Here is a 17,256-nt window from a genome sequence, read left to right on the forward strand (position 1 = left end):
ACCAAAACCAACCCAACAATCAATTAAAAAAATAATTTATCTTTCTTCCACCTACACAATCCAACTAAACCAATTTTTCATACCCATCAGCAACCCAACCCAAACCAAAATTTTATATTATTTATAATTGATTTTTATTATATTATACAATCTAAATATTATACCTTCCAATTTTTTTTACTGTTTTAAGATTATATAGACAATATAAAAAAATTATAAAAAAAAAATTCTTAAAATATATCAATATTGGTTTTTATTTGTAGACAAAATTATTTTACGTATTTTAGTGTGTTTTGTTTATTTTTTTAATAAAAATAAAATTAAACTAATTACAACATAATGTTTAACAAATAAATAATAAATAAAAATGACAACTTGAGGTTTGGTGGAGCGACCTAGTTGTGAGTCTTAAAGGATTTTTTAATTTTTCTTAATTGAAATATGGCAACCAACCAAGCATTTGGTTGCCAATGGGGATGGTCTTACAATCCAAAAAAATAATGCATGAGGGTAGCTTTATTGTTTTTGCTTTTTTTTAAATTACGCCCTTGTTATAAATTTATTCTTATATCGTTTTTGTAATAGTATTAGTTTCTTGTTTTTTCTTTTCTCGCAGCCAGATAAATATTTTCTAGGCAATGTGTTATTATTTTAAACTTATAAAACAATGAGAAAAGAAAAACAAGTAAAGGAAACGAAAACACCTAATTGAGAACTTCTTATGTGAATCATTTTCCAATAACATAGATAATGGTTTTTGATTCGTTTTCTAAGCTCCGACAACAAGGATTTCAAAACTTGTAATATTGAAATTTTAAGTTATCTACAAAAAAAATAGAATAAAAGCATATAAATTAATTTTTTATCCGAAGACTAATATGAAAGAAGTGTACCATAACGAAATCATACAATTTACACGAATTAGAAACCATATTAACTTAAATATGAAATCATAAATCAGAATTAGTGAGGTTGTCGGAAATCATATTAACACGAATGCAAGATCAATTTTTTTTTTTTGAATAATGTGTGAAATCATATTATCATAATTGATGTATTAAGAAATATTGAAATCGGAAATCAAAAAACAGAAACCGAAATTGAAAATCAAAAGGTTGCGTGAAAAAAAAAACCATAATCGAATTATTATGAATCAATTTTATTTTATTTTGTTACTGTTGAAAAAATCAAAATTAACTCATAGTCTTTCGATTGATGGTGGTGAGAAGCTTAATGCGATGATTATTCCAGAAGAATGACACATCGCGTAGTCTTCTCTGTTGATTCTGTTTTGGTTTCATTTTTCCGCTCAGTCGCTATAGATGGTATATTGGTTTTTTCTATATTAGCCTAATAAGTTATATAAAAATGGGACCTTATAAATTTGGAAGCACTGGGTCATGGTCTATGTTGTCCTATCCATTAGCACAACCCTGCATTGTAACGCCCGTAGATCCGGGCTAGTCAATTTAGAGATAATAGGGGTCGAAAATGACTTTTTGACAAAAGATTATTTAGAATAAATAATCTTAACCAAGTTTTAGAATACGTCTCAAGGGTTCCGTACATATAAAGAACGTTGAAATCCGAGTTATAACGAAGAAGTTATGGTCCGTCGAAGTTTTACGGCAAAACCGGCACGACACCGTGAGACGTAAATAGTGAATTTACGATGGAGGAATTTTTAGCCTTAGAAATCTAAACAAAAGTTGTAGTATACGTTAAACCGAGAACATACAAAAAACGAACACCCAAATCTGACTTCGTATGAGGAAGTTATGAATTTTCTAAGATTTGGCTTAACAGTGCACAGCCCGAAACTCGAATTTTAGATCGAGCGGTTTTTGGCCTGCGCGACCTAAATGAGAATTGAAGATCTCATTAATAGGAACTCAACGGTGAAAAGACAGACGAAAACAGAGTCTGTATGTAGAAGTTATGAATTTTACGCGGACATTTAACAGTATAATCTCCTCGTACTGTTAAATTTAAGATCGGTCGATAATTAGCCGACAGAGTCAAAATGAAAGTTGTAGATCTTATTTTTACCTACGCGTGGATATAAAAAACGTCAAAAACGGAGGTCGTATGTGAAAGTTACGGATTTTAGAAGTCGGAAGTGTGCTGTGCGAAAATGGGTGATGTGGCACAATCTTGGCCATTGCTTTCTCCCCAAGTCTTGCCACTAGATGGTGACATGTGGCACCAAGTTCAGCCATTTTTCACCCTATAAATAGAACCTCTCCCACCCTCATTTTCTTTACACCTTTCCCATTCGTTCTTCTCTTTACTCTCTCTCTAGAACCTCTCTCTAGCCCCGAAAAGCCTAGGGAACCTCCCTAGCACGAGGCGGAAGCCCCGGAGTGCTCGACGGCTCCGAGAAGAAAAGCTTTTCGGCTCGGGAACGCTACTCCAAGCAAAGCCCGGTTTTCTATAAAATTCGCTGTAAGTGAGCTACACCTACGCTATTTTTAATATAGTTTTTATTTAATTATAGTAACGTTATTAGGAACTTATAATTAGTACTTGGGCTATTATTATGGGTTATATAAGTATTTTTTACGCTTATATAATAGTAATAATAGCTAGACTATTAATTAGTCTCGGCGAATAATATACTAAACTCTAGTGGTAATAATAGTAGGTTTCGTCGAAGGAAATTATTTTTAAGAAGCGAAGCGCTGTCTGAGTTCGGAATCACCACCTTTTCAAGTGAGTGCATGGTCCCTTTCATCTTACACATAGATATGAAGTATTTAATATAAATTACGTGCTATGTGTGCATATTGTCTGAATACTTGTTGTCTATGCTGGGTGAAATATTTTTATACACGTTTTAAATGATTTAAATTGTATATGTATTTTATATCTACAAAACGTGTTGGGTAAAACATGGGTAGATGTAATAGTTGTTGTGTGACCAAATAAAATAATGAGAGGCCTCGATATAGATGTTATTGATGATCCAGTCATCTAGTAGAGTATAGATGACGACCACGGACTATTCTAGATAGTCCAGTGGAACGCTAGCAGACTCGCAACCTGTAGGTGTTTATTTGAACTGTGTGCTCACCAGCAGTACTCCATCCCCCACATGGTTGCCTTATTTGACATGAATTGCTGAGGAACCCCCGAAGCATGTGTTGTCACCCCGATGAAAGTCCCTTAGACTAGGTCCCTTGTGTTAGATGTTTTAGGGACGTAAAGTGAGGATAACGGGAATGGGTAATCGGGTTTGTTTGGTTTGATAAAGTTAATAAACTTATTTATTGTGGGTTGAAAACCCTATGTACTCACCGGGTTTCCCAACCTGACTCACTCAGTTTATTTATATCACAGGTGTTGATATGAAGTCACATTACACTGAGAGATTAAGGAGATATAAATCACTAATGATAATGAATGTAAGTTCTGTTTATGCTTATGTTTCTGTATTGACGATGACATCCCAAATGTTTTAAAATGAATAAAAATACTTTTCTTCGGAAATGCTTTGATAACGTATTTATCATGTTTTACTGGGAACAAATTCCGCAACATTTTTATTAAAAGAGGTACTCTGATTTTTATAAAGCATAAACAAAATCGGTATTTTCTGACCGTGAAAATGGGGATGTCACATGCATGCTGCAACAAAATATTGATTTTTATATGAAGCAAGTCGAGTAGAAGGTTACCTATAAATTCATGGTAGAGTGCAATCATGCAAATGGCTTATGGCTCTAGATTCAACATTTTTGGTTTTGGTCTAAAAGTTTTTATCTTTTTGTATTTTCTAACGCAAAATAAAATCAAAAATAAAGAATACTAATTGAGGATTTATTACTAGTTTCAAAATACTGATGAAAGGCTTACAAAACATTTTTATATAGAACGAGCTAAGTTTGAAAGATATGCCAAAATTTGAAAAACTGAAATTGACATTAAAATCTTCAAATTAAGCTCCTAAATAAAAACAAAAAATTAGAAAGAAATGAAAACAAATATTATGTCATTAAAGCGGAATAAAATAAAAATAAAAATTTGAGAAAAGTAGAATTTAAGAATTAAACGAACAGTTTGTCAAAAGTTTCGACTTGTCCAGAGCTTCTCGACGATGCATCACACGCCTCTAAGAGCATATGGTATGGGCAACTTGAAGTGGTGTTATAACAAGAAGCAACAAGATGAGGGGGTGGTGTTCATGGTGTTATAACACCATGTTAAGAGGAGAGAGATAGAGAGAGATAATTTGGCAGCCAATAGGTGATCACGTTTCTTCTTGTCATGGAGACAACAAGAAGCACCACAACAAGATGCAACAAGGAGGGGGGGCGGTGTTTTTGATATTATAACGGCGTTATGGGTTGCCAACTCAGCCACAACAAGAAGCAACACGACTCACACCGTATGCTCTAAACTCTTGATAGATCAAAACTCGAAAGCTTAAAAGTAATTTTACATGGGTAAGAGACAAAATTTACAACAATTCAAAAAAAAAATAGACTATCCCATCAAGAAAAGAACTTAAGGGTTGAGTGTATGACTTTTGTAAAGTACAGTACCATTTATGTAATTTAGTCTAAATTTTTATATATTAATCGTTTTATTATAATCCAACGAAACAAACAATGCTAAGCTGCACAAGGTACAAGTCATTAAGCATAAAGAGTGACGTCATATTTGTAAGCCTACCTTCTATGTTCTATGGCACACAGAGTGCATATACCAGTAGTACCTAATCGAATGTTGTGAAAGCCTCATCCGTTTTCTCGTAATCCTAATCCCTACTACGATTAGGGTTCGTTCTGTACTTCAAAAAGGTTGTTTTCCCCCCTTACGCCCTTTCTTACGTTCCTCTTAATTTCACAAGAAGCTTAATTCTGATTCGATTATTCGGTTTTATTTGTTGGATCTCATTCTCATATGTATCTATCGTAGAATTCTGTAAATTTTTTTGCATTTTTGGGGTTTGTTTGATGGTTTTGGAGAATGTCGGAGGCCAATATTAATAATCAACGCCATCATCAAGCATCGATTTACGAGGGCGTTAATCTGCAACCCGTTAATTTGCATCATCATCAGCAACAGGGAATTAGCATCAATAATAACGATAATCAACATCACGTAGTTGAAGATGTGGTTGTACATGAAGATGATGATGTTGCCGTTGGCGAAGAAGAGTCTATAGACAACCCTAGTCGGATCCGCTACGACAACCACAACTCCCATCATCATCACCAGCATAATACTTTACAGAACAGCGGCAGTCTCGAAACCGGCATGGAGGATATGAGCGTTCAGCCTCATGCTTTGTATGTACAGGACGCTGAAATTCAGCCTGTTAGCGGTGGAGTTCCAGGTGCAGGTGGAGGTGGAGGTGCGGATCAGCTTACCCTGTCGTTTCAGGGCGAAGTTTACGTCTTCGATGCCGTTTCGCCTGAAAAGGTTTATTCTCTTTCTATGGCATTAGGGTTTTGTTTGCTTATATTGAAAATGCCGCCTTCGTTATTCATTACCGACCTAATTGAACAATTTCCATTATTTATTGTGGTTTCCCTCTTTTTGGGATGATATTACCAATGCATGCTTACATCTGTAGGATTGAATCATGATATTGATGATTGATTTAGTTCTTGATCTGCCACAAATTTACAGGTGCAAGGTGTGTTATTGCTTTTGGGTGGTTATGAAGTACCAACTGGTGCCCCTACTTTAGGGATCCCCCCTCAAAATCAAAGGGTATGAGTACAGCAGATTGTTCATACATACAAGTTTGGACTTCTGATTTTCATGTTTGTTTTAAGAGATTTTTTTTTTTGGTATAAATGTAATAGGGTTTAAACGAGTTCCCTGGAAGATCAAGTCAACCACAAAGGGCTGCTTCTTTGAGTCGATTCAGGGAGAAGAGAAAAGAAAGATGCTTTGATAAGAAAATCCGTTACACTGTACGGAAGGAAGTTGCTCTTAGGTAATATATATATATATATATATATATATATATATATATATATATATATATATATATATATATATATATACTAAAGTTTGATGCAGCTATTATATGCTTATAAGTTGAGGTGGATATATTATATCTGATTCACATTTTATACTCCCAGAATGCAGCGTAAAAAAGGGCAGTTTACATCATCCAAGGCCAATTCTGATGAAACAGGTTTACCTTCTTCAGATTGGAACGGTGGTCCTGGTCAAGATGAAGAAACAACGTAAGCAGCCTTTTTTTTCATAATGGTTTTACTTTTTTTTTTTTTTAATATTTTATTTTATTTTGTAGCTTCAATAAGACAATAGTCCATTTGTTACATGGGACTAAACAAACATTCTACGAGGATGAAGAGGGACAGAAGTTTGCAGTTTTTGTCCTATTTTGTTGTGCATTGTCATGTCCTGTCTTTTACTGCATAAGAAACAGCAGTAATTTGGTTGTTTGTGTTACTTTTTACAGATGTAGGCACTGTGGGATCAGTTCAAACTCAACCCCAATGATGCGTCGTGGGCCTTCTGGGCCAAGGACATTGTGCAATGCATGTGGATTGAAATGGGCTAACAAGGTTTGTGAATTAGTTTCTTATCAATTAATTTTGATGTTGAAGTTCTTAACTGATTTATTGAGTTGTAATGTGTACAGGGGGTTTTAAGGGATCTTAACAAGGTTTTAGCAGACCCTACTACTGGAAAGACTATTATTGAGCAGGTGCAGGTGAGGTACACAATTATTTTTCAGATTTAAATAATAATAATAATAATAATATCATTTGGCATTTGTGTTGATGTGTTTTTGGTTTATTTGCAGAGTGGGGGTGGGGAAGGGAATGGAAGTGATGGTGTAAATGTGGTTTTTAATGGAGGACATGGTTCAGCTGTGACTGCTGAAAGGTGAGGGCTTGTTCAGTTATTTGTTGCAGCAGCCAAAGCCAATGGAGATATGTTGAAGGAAAAAAAAGGTGTAAAATAAGAGAGTAGTTACTGTTTACAAAGATTGTAGATATTGGTTTACGTCTTGAGGGAAATGGGAGTTGCATTATATATATATATATATATATATATATATATATATATATATATATATATATATATATATATATATAGCATTTTTTCTTTTATAATTATAGGGTCGCAATGTAACTTCTAAATTCACGATTTGTAACATTGGTAGCTCACTGCTCACCTCATTGAACATGAAATACATTCGGGTCGTTAGCTTTTTTTTTTTTTTTGGATAGAGGATGATATCCCAGTTAAAATTTTATTAATAGAAAAAAATAAGTATAATATACAGGATTAAAGTAAAGAAAAGGGGCCCTTGTACAAGCCCTATGAGCCAAGATATTACATAAAACAACAAAAGGAAAGGAGGTCAGAACAGTTATGTACAAACATAAACTTAAATTACCACGAACAACAAAGACACATACATAACCATACATGCTAGGGAAAAAGCAACCCTATGGATGGAGACTCAATGCGGGTGCTAGGTGGCCCTTAAAGACCAACTCATTTTTTGTAAGCTTTTTGAGAAAAGAGAAGAGAGGCATGAATTGGTTGAGTGGGGTGACAAGTGTTGAGAAAATAATGAAAGCAAAACAGAGGAAGATCGGGGACATCATCACTATTCACCCATACACCATCTCCATTTTAAATGGTATTAATAATGTTCCTGGAGGTACGAGTTATGCTCTTGATGCAGATCCATGTTTTCATGATTTCTATAAATAACAAATTAGACAATATCAAGCTCTATTCGAAGGTTAGGGACTTTTGTAGAAAGAATGCCATGGCTCTTTAAGAAATTCCTAATAGGGTCTTTCAAACGTTTTAGGTTTTAGGAAGCCTTGAACATATGATGCCTACAGATATTAGGATCCCACTAAGATGCAACAACCTGCTTGAAATCTTTTTTATGGGTAAGGAAATTTGGGAATTAAAAGGCCTGGGCTTAAATGAGGAGTGAGAGGGGAAAGAAAGCATAACAGGGCTATGGTCAGAGGTATAGTAAGGGAGGAAGACAACAGAGCGGAAGGGAAAGAAGAGAGGAAATGGGGATTTCAGTATTCTTTTTAAGAAGTCCATTATCACCATTAGGCTTTTGGGTCCAAGTGTAAAAAATGACTTTAAAGTTGAGCTCCTCAGTATCAATCTGATTGACACAGTCACGAAAATCTTTCACATAACGAGAAATACTAGAAACATTTGCGGTGTTGTCTTTAATGTCTAAACAACATATGATGAACCAAAAAGAATGTTTAACCATATGGTTCTGGGGACAAACCGAGTCCCACGTGTGCATAAGTTATTATGATATAAAGAGTCCCATAGGGGACAACGTTGCATATGGTTATTATGATATAAGACTCGAGGGAGTGATGTCATAAGAACCGCACTCCCTCCTCTGCCACATAGGCGCCACATAAGTGTCATGTCAATTTTACCACATTAAGTGTGGTTATTTGCCGCACGCAAGGTGGGGTATACCAAAGGATGAGAAGAGAGAGAGAAACAATTGAATAGAGAAGATAGAGAGTAGGAGGAGTGAAGCACTATTTAGGTGAAGAAAGAGAAACTGTGGTTCTTACCGCAGGGAGGGGGCGGTGTTTTGGGTGATGATGTGGCGGAACCGCAGGTGAAACCGCACCCACTCCCCCTAGTCTAATGGAACTGAATAGGCTCTTGTTGGAGCTATGAATTTTAATAAGAAAATGCATGACCTCGTCGGTGTTATTTAAAAACATCATGTCAACATGTTGAGGGTCCCACACAACAATACGAGTGCCTCTAGGGCTCTAGGGAGTGTTAGACCCAACAAAGTGGGTGCGGTAAGACCGTGGTTTTGCCACAGTGGCGCTGAGGAATATATATATATATATATATATATATATATATATATATATATATATATATATATATATATATATTCTTTTTTAGCAACCTAAATCGAATTCTTATATCTTTTAATTTCTATTTCTCTGAAAATCACTAGAAAATATTGTCATCTTCGTCTTCTGAAGAACTTCAATTTATGTTTGATGTTGTTGTCGGTGTTGCTCAAATAGTGGAGCAAACGTATAACGCTCTATGTATAACGAAGCCGAAAGTTCACAACGGAGAACACGAAGATATATTCAGAGAAACCGTGAAGATGCCCAACAACACTTGATACAAGATTACTTTGATGAGAATACCATTTTTCAATGGTACTAATTCTAAAGGCGCTTCAGAATGTTCAAACATTTATATAAACGTATAGTCAAAATTTAACGAGGGAGTGTACTTTCTTCCAACAACGTCCCGTTGCTAGAGGTACACCAGGTTTCGCTCCCTCATCATGCTAGCGTACATGGCTTTCCTGGATAGATAGGAAGTTTAGATTCTCTCCATTGGGCATGGGAAATTTCCCTACCTCACACCATGGTCAATTTACCCGAGGTGATCATGGTCACCCAACGGTCATACTTGAAGCGATGACGTCACAGGATTTATGGATTTGACATGTTTTTTTTTGTTCTCTCGGTTCGATTAACGACATCAACATTCTTAATCTTTCACCTATATTTAATAACATTTATGACAGATCTGCACCAGATTCTTCTTTTCAAGTGCATTGAAAACCATATAGTATGGTTATTATCTTGTTTATGGGATCTACCATGAGTATGTTGTGTGTGTTAAATCATTTTCGTGTACACATGATTCTAGACGGAAAAAATTAAAGAGAGCTTAAGAAAGTGTTAGGAAGGATATCGAACAGGACTTTGAATCTCTTAAGAAATGTTGGTACATACTGAAAAAACCAGCACTCTTTTCGGTGAGGTAAAACTTCAAGAAATTATGTATGCATGTATCATATTGCATAATATGATTATTGAAGATGAAGGAAGAGCGATATGTGTGTATGACGAGTATGAAATCATCCCCGAGACAACCAATAAAAATTGGCGGCGATGAGTACATGGATAGGTGAGCAATGATATGTAGCACTGAAACATTTCACAATCTTTGCATTGACTTGGTGAAACACATTTTGTGGGATTCAACACATAATCTCAATTTGGATCACCTGGGATGACTCGAAAGATGAGTTCTAGGATGAAGACTTCATACGGTATGTTTTAGTTATTTGTGAACTTTTTTTAAAGTTTTTTGTGTTTTTTTGTAAGTTATTTTAATTTTTATTTGTATTTTTCTTATTTGAATTTATGCAATTTGGTGTTTTTATTTAAATTAAATTATTACTGTGTGGCAAAGAAACCACACTTTTATGATAAGAATGACCACACTTTTATGATAAGAATGACATAGTGGTGACGTGATATGGTAAAAATTATGGTTTCTTAGCACAACTCCCTCCGAACCTTAGAGGACCACGACCATGAATCAAAACCTTGAGAGACATGCGAAATTTTACATAGAGCCGCACTAGTTTCAAGAGCAGCACAAATATGAAGGGAGCCTTGTGAGTTTTTTTTTAGATGTCTAAAGTGAAAAAGCTTGTTATATTCTTTTTTTGGTTCTAATAAGATTTATTATGTAAATAAAAGATTCCTTAACCACCACCAAAATTTGGTAGAATATAATTACGAGTTGGTCAACTAAATAAAATGACCATATTTTGAACATTATCACAAAAAATATCATTAGTTTTAACAAAAAAAATACAAAATGTTTTTTTAATTTCACATAAAGATTCCATTACAGACATCAATTTAAAAAAGTATGGAACTCTATTTTTGCAAAACGCTTATATCGTTTTATAGTATTCGTCAGAAAATGTGGTGATTGACCCTAACTAGAAGTATACATAATATTTACAAACAACATTAAAAAATATGTTTAACCAAACATGATAAAAAAAAATATATAACTACCTTGTTACCTTGTTTATTTAATTATTATATATCCTGTATTTATTCTGTTCCATCCGATCTATGATATAACAGGTATAACAACAATAAGTCAATAATTCCAGTGCGTATAGAAAGAAGCAAAAACCACAATAAATGAAATTCCTTTGTAAATCTCCGAAACAAGGACAAGTAATTATTCCTAATGCGCTATGAGATTTGTTTGGTGAAAAAAAAAATATGGAACTTAAATGGGTTCCAAAACTGAGATAAATAAACCCTATTCCTGTCAGCAAAACAATGCACTTTATATTTTTCTATATATTAATATTAATTAATATCAACAACTTCACTGGAACTAAACGAATCATTTCTTTCAGATAGAGAGGGACTAGAGGAGAGGGTTTACTGATCATCGAGTGTAGGATAGAAACCAAGTAGGGAACTGCGACTATTTCCATTGGCTTCTACATTCCCATAAAAAGGTGATTGCAGCTCTCCTGAATTAGATGTTGACTTTCTTGACCTTTGGTTCTTGGGTGAAGCTGCTGCATATGAATCATTATAGAATGATGATGAAGATGATGTGGGAAGCCCGTGGATCTTTGGGAGACCCGTTGTGTCGTTGCTTGTCAAACTGTAACCTCTCTCCACTGTTTCCGCTTCCAGTGGTAGTTCATCCAATGTCTGTAACAAAACCACAAATATAATCAACTTCTTATAACTTTTATATATATTTATTATTTTATAATTCAGATTGGAAAACTCAAAACTTACACGAAAAGCTTGCTGAAGAACACGTAACATATCGCGGGTACGTTTTCTTTTTGTAGCAACTTCATCCGGTTCTTGTAACATTTGTTCAAACAAATCGTCTCTGTACAGCTTCTTGATGAACACATTGTGGAGCTCTCTTTTCGTATGGTTCACCTGATAGATAGATATATAGATCATAATTCATCAAAACTATCAACCATATATATATATATATATATATATATATATATATATATATATATATATATATATATATAGCTTCAAGAACAACAGGAAGAAAAGAACAAATATGTCAAGAGGGTGGATATGGTAATTTTACCAAAAAGTGCATGATTGCTTTAGGCACCGAGTCCTCGATGTTTTTTCTGACAATGTCATAATATGACCTTAGTAAAAGCTTTGTAACGTGAATCTCAACGGATTCCTGATCTGAATGGGGGGCATCCGAGGGCCTCAACACTGTTGGGGGCTATTATTGGAAATTAATCACACATTATTAGCATTTTATAATCTTTGAAGAAAATGGAATTTTTACATACGTAACACATACCTCCCTCAAATGGATCATAGAAAATGAATGATCCATAGCCTGAATAGGTTCATCATTAAACAACTTGTTTGCAGGATTTTCTTTCACAGAAGTGCGACTTTCTGACCCACCAAAAATCGATGAGATTCCCCAACTTGTGCTTCCTTGAAAAATACAAATAAATTCATTTAATTTTTTTTATGCTACTAAAAGGTTCTATAAGTTATTACATCTTGTTTTTGTTAAAACAAAAGGTTACCAGCTATTGGCTTCTCAACCTCACCAACTGCTCGAGACCCTGGTTGATTATGCTGTAAACATGCAATTCGAAAGCTATGTTAACTTTTTTTTTTTTTTTTTTAATCTGCTTCTCTAAAATATTCTCCAACAACAATGCTAAAACGGGTTTAAATGTTAAATGCAAGAATAAAAACCTGTTCTGTGACAATTCCATTAACAGGCCTAGCAAGAATTGCACGTGACTTAATACCCCTTTCAGATTGTGGAGCTTTTTCAGACTCAACTCCATCCTACAAAATACAAAATCAATCAAAAAAAATATATAAGTAAACATCCAAAACCACAAAACTTACAATAAAACATAAGATTATAACTATAAACTATATTAACCATTAACCACACCTTTTGCCTCGATACTGTTGTTGCAAGCTTAGAAGATTTCACTTGCTGCAAGGCAACCTCCACAGCTTTACTCCCACCCACAAAATTCGGGTGTGAAGTGTTTATGTAATCCATCTACCCAAAAAAAAAAACAGCAACACTTTCAACCATGTCACAATAAAAATAAATAAAAAATTAAAAGAGACATATAATGATGCTGGATGCATACCTCCATTTCAACTATGTGCCCAATCATGGTTTCAGAAGGCTGAAGACCATCGCGTAAAAAATTCCCTATCACATCATCCATTCTCTTTCTGAGAACAGGAAATCTCTGTAACTCATTCACCATGCATCGATGACTCATCTAAAGCATAAACAAATCAGTCAACTCAATCTCCAATTAGAATTTGAGCAGATAGATTTTGAGAAAGGTTTTACTTTTATCAATTCATCGTAAATGAATCTTGCACATTGAAGGCTTGGATCTAGTAAACGAGCAATTTGTCGTCTAATTAGAACTTCAAATGGAACCTGTGTAACAAAATGTTAAGTTAAAGAAAAGTATGGAGATGTGACTTGTGATTTGTGAGTGAGAGGTTTATAAAAATAAAACCTACTTCAGGTACAAATAATGCAGATCTAGGGCCTGTTGCATTTTGTATAGCGGTTCTGATGTCATCATCAGTCAAGTCCTCACAAGGGTCAACTTCCTGCAGTAGTAACTCGATTGATTAAATATACTTATTGCAAACTAAGAATTTTGGGTGTTAAATATTAATAGGTGAAAATGTGAAATGACACACCTCCAAACTTTTGACAAATATTGACTGGAAAATATAGTGTATTCTTGCTCCTCCTGACAACTCAGATGTTGACATCTCTTCGTTTTTACCCTCAATCATTGAAGAAAAGGCTGTTTAAAGAAATCATGAAGATCATCTATGAGATTCACCAAACATACACATGTACTTTTTATTTTAAAAATAAAAACAACAAGACCAGTATCACCTTCAGAATACTTTGAAAGAATATTTAGAAGAAGAGCTCCCATGCCAGCCTATAAATTATGAAAAAGCAAATGTTAGAAGGTAAAAAGGTAAAAACTTGTCTGAAAAAAGGATTGATAAGCAGATTAAAAACCTTAGACTCTGTAATCTCTCCATAACTAGCATGTTCTTTTGCTACAGAAACTAATGCAGCACTAATACGTGCTTTTAACCCTGGTAACACTGTTTTTATATGTTTTACCAAAATCTACAAAAGAGGACATAAGTTAATATAAAGTTTCATCCTTAATGAGCAGATAAAACCCTAATACAGTTTTACCTGGTTTAACTTTTTTGCCAGCTGGGGTACCCCACAACGATCTGCAAGCTCATTATACACCTACATTATAAAAATTAGTTAAACCATATGAAAATATATTTTTTTAAAAAGAGATATATAAATCATTAAAGGTGGAGGAAAAAGTTGCATACTGGACGACTGCGAAAGAATTTCTCTTCGGCTGCAAGTGCATCTTTAATAGTTCGGTTGAACATAATATCCTGTTTTTAAGAATATGGAAACCATTGTTAGATTAAAAGTTAAAGAAAACTAACATTATATGTAATAATAGAACAAAGAATATTACCTCCTGACTACGATTTACAACACCAATAAAGCCAAGTCGAAGGGGGATCACTTTTCCAAGCAAAAAATTACGTGCATCGGTTCCTCTATCCATAATATCCAACTAAAGCATCGAAAAGGACAACATTGTGTCACAAATGAAGTATAATACTAAATAATGGAAGAGAAGTAAGAATAAACTGAAACTGAAATCATGTATGTTAGTTATAGACTTATAGTATACCTTTGTGATCACACCAATTGTCCTGTAGCCTAACAGCACAAAAAGAAAAGAAGCCATGTTAAAGAGGTGAACTTTCATTCTATTTCTAGTTTTTCTACCAAAAATCACTCAATGAAATCAGTGCCTACCATCAGGATCTGCATTTCCAGCGATTTGAAGTGCATCTGAGTTGGCAAGGTCAGCATTTGCGGGTGTGACAGCTAGGATTAAACAGCTGGGAAGCCTAATGTATGACATTATCATTGTCCTAATACGAGCTTCAATGTCTGATGGCTGATCTCCAACAGGAACTTTTGTTATACCAGGTAAATCCACAAGGGTGATGTCAAGTACATTAGGTGAAAAAATCTTTAAACGAATTTGTTTATCAGAGACACCCTTGTTTCCTCCTGCTTCCCTATCTGTCTCAGCCTACAGTATTCAGACACCCAATTAAGGTGTCAATGATCAGACTTTGTGTTGGTTGTCATAAAATAAAGTTTAGCTTTTTCATAGAGGCTTAAAGAATCCAAACTTATCAGAGCTCTAACATTTTTTGCTCTTAATGAATCCTCATACACAAACATACAATTGATTCAGATGAGCTATACCAAAGACACTCTCATGATCTCATCTAACCCTGAATAATCTGATCACCTAGCCGATGTGCAGCTTATGAGTATATACAAAAATTACTTGAACATGAGAGGTTAGATGCTTTGCTGGCCTGAAAGACAAAGACTCATGTTGCTAGGTTTAACAGGCAGTTGGACAAATTCTGAATTATTATCCATATCAATTAAAATGTCACGTTCTTTAAGCTCCAGTAAAATACACTCAGGGTTCTATCAGACATGTAGTTTTGAGTTTTCTGAAGTTGACGAATTCAGGCAGTGTGTTATTAATCTTGGTAGGTAGAAAAAACTGCTTTTGGTCTAAGTATTCAAAGCCCTTTATTTTAAAGACAAAATATCTCAAATATACATGAGAAATCTTTTTGAGTAACAAAAAGTGCATCTGCGCAAGAAATGCTTTTTTTAATTTCACTGGAGAAAACTCATAAATGTTTAACGTACCAGTTCAAGCTAGGTCAACTCAGATAGTAATATAAAAACTATAATGATGATGATAAAAAGTAACAAATTTGCTGTTGCGACGAAGTACCTGAATTTCCTTACGAATTTCATTGAAATTATAGAACCTCTTCCCCGGCACGTGTAAAAACTCACCATACTCTTCATCGGTGCCGTCAGGCTTCCGCTTCGTCTGAAGCAGCTGAAGCACGAGAGGTCGGCGAGTGCAGATGTCGGATCCCCTGGGCAAGAAGTCACGGCCAACGAGAGCTTCAAGCACACTGGACTTACCACTGCTCTGGCTACCAACAACGGCGACCTGAGGGAGCTCGATAGTAGAGGAGCTTCCAAGCTGGGCGAAAATGTCTTGGAGCTTGTTCACGATGGGGATGACGTTGTGGCCAAGAGGAGCGGCGTTGGAGTTGGATGAAGATGGTGGTTGTTGAGGCGACGAAGGGACTACTGGTTCGTCCGCCATTGAACTGGATTGGGTGGTGAGATCGAATTTGAGTGTGTGAAACCCTAGAGGTACGAGGGAGGTGGAGAGAAAGTGGTTTGTGTTGCAAATAGTTTAGAAAGAGATGTGGGAGATTCTCGTGCCGCCCAAGCAGATGGGAATAAAGTGAAACTTTTCAATTTATAGGGGGTGAAATTGATATATTGTGGTGTCGTGTTGTCCAATTTGTCGATTTAAAACATTCGAAATTTGAATTTGGTTTTTCAGGATATACATTTATCTTCGTTAATTTACTTTTGGTTTGAGATTAATATTATTCAATTATGCAACACTGATTGGTATTTGAATTGTGACATGTCGTTTTTCCACGTATTATTAGTGATTTAAATAAATTTTCTATGATCATAAAATCTATATATTTTATTTTGGATCTGCTTCAACTTCAATTCGAAATAAAATTTCTAAAGATTTCTATATTTATACATGTCTCGTCTAGGATGTACTTATCTTCCATGTATCTAAACTCTTGCCTTTCATACTTTTCTTTAGTTGCATGAAATTCTAAATAGATTACCTCAAAGTTAGAAATCTCAAAAACCCTTATGTGATCTTGTTTCCATACGAGAGTTATTCTTACAGTGTTTTCAGTTTTGGTGGCGGAAGCGGTGAGGGTTTTACCCCCGTTTAGTTTTCGGGGGTGGGAAGTTCCGTCTCGAATACCCTTCTGGAGCCTCGAAATAATTGCCCTATATTTACTTTTTTATTTATAAAAAATAAATATTAAACATAAAGTAGTCATTAGGTAATATACGTTTTGTATTTGAATAACTAGTGTAATATATAAAGATAAACAAAATAAAACGAGTTAAAAGTAAAGTAAATAAGGTTAAACGAAAGATTTTGGGCCAAACGGGGTTAAGCTTCAAAATAACACTTAAACTCAAAATCAGTCCATGTAAAAGTATAATGAAACTATGTTGATGATCTAATGATTGAAACTTAATGGAAGCCTATTCAAAACATATCCTAATCCTAAAAGGATTTTCATATTTGGGAAATTCCCAAATTCTAAGTCGAATTTAGAATAAGAACAAGAGAGGTTATACTCTTAGAGTTTCTAATGG

General features: G+C 34.7%; 2 protein-coding genes across 4 annotated transcripts; one reads left to right on the plus strand and one right to left on the minus strand.

Moving 5' to 3' along the window:
- Positions 1–4,684: 4,684 nt before the first annotated feature.
- Positions 4,685–7,209, plus strand: LOC145117015 (GATA transcription factor 24-like). 3 transcript variants are annotated; one of them, XM_079053318.1, is made up of 8 exons: positions 4,685–5,427; positions 5,638–5,721; positions 5,817–5,950; positions 6,099–6,206; positions 6,275–6,346; positions 6,446–6,551; positions 6,629–6,705; positions 6,794–7,209. In XM_079053318.1, the coding sequence occupies exons 1-8, from the start codon at positions 4,972–4,974 to the stop codon at positions 6,828–6,830; spliced, it is 1,074 nt and encodes a 357-aa protein (XP_078909444.1). In that variant the 5' UTR covers positions 4,685–4,971; the 3' UTR covers positions 6,831–7,209. The 3 variants fall into 3 exon arrangements, with proteins under 3 accessions (XP_078909444.1, XP_078909443.1, XP_078909445.1); XM_079053317.1 differs by having other exon boundaries at positions 6,629–6,700; XM_079053319.1 differs by lacking the exon at positions 6,275–6,346 and having other exon boundaries at positions 4,686–5,427; positions 6,629–6,700.
- A 3,758-nt stretch (positions 7,210–10,967) lies between these two features.
- On the minus strand, positions 10,968–16,277 carry DRP3A (dynamin-related protein 3A). The gene is made up of 19 exons (XM_079051555.1): positions 15,767–16,277; positions 14,752–15,034; positions 14,624–14,652; positions 14,402–14,503; positions 14,247–14,315; positions 14,095–14,154; positions 13,909–14,022; positions 13,777–13,825; positions 13,572–13,681; positions 13,386–13,478; positions 13,207–13,299; positions 12,995–13,132; positions 12,787–12,900; positions 12,579–12,674; positions 12,404–12,455; positions 12,166–12,308; positions 11,935–12,084; positions 11,616–11,768; positions 10,968–11,525 (listed from the first exon to the last, which is right to left on the minus strand). The coding sequence occupies exons 1-19, from the start codon at positions 16,151–16,153 to the stop codon at positions 11,244–11,246; spliced, it is 2,517 nt and encodes an 838-aa protein (XP_078907681.1). The 5' UTR covers positions 16,154–16,277; the 3' UTR covers positions 10,968–11,243.
- Positions 16,278–17,256: the final 979 nt, after the last annotated feature.

Source organism: Lactuca virosa, chromosome 5 (assembly GCF_052849685.1).
Source record: "Lactuca virosa cultivar CGN04683 chromosome 5, Lactuca_virosa_CGN04683_v6, whole genome shotgun sequence".
NCBI classification, from domain to species: domain Eukaryota; kingdom Viridiplantae; phylum Streptophyta; class Magnoliopsida; order Asterales; family Asteraceae; genus Lactuca; species Lactuca virosa.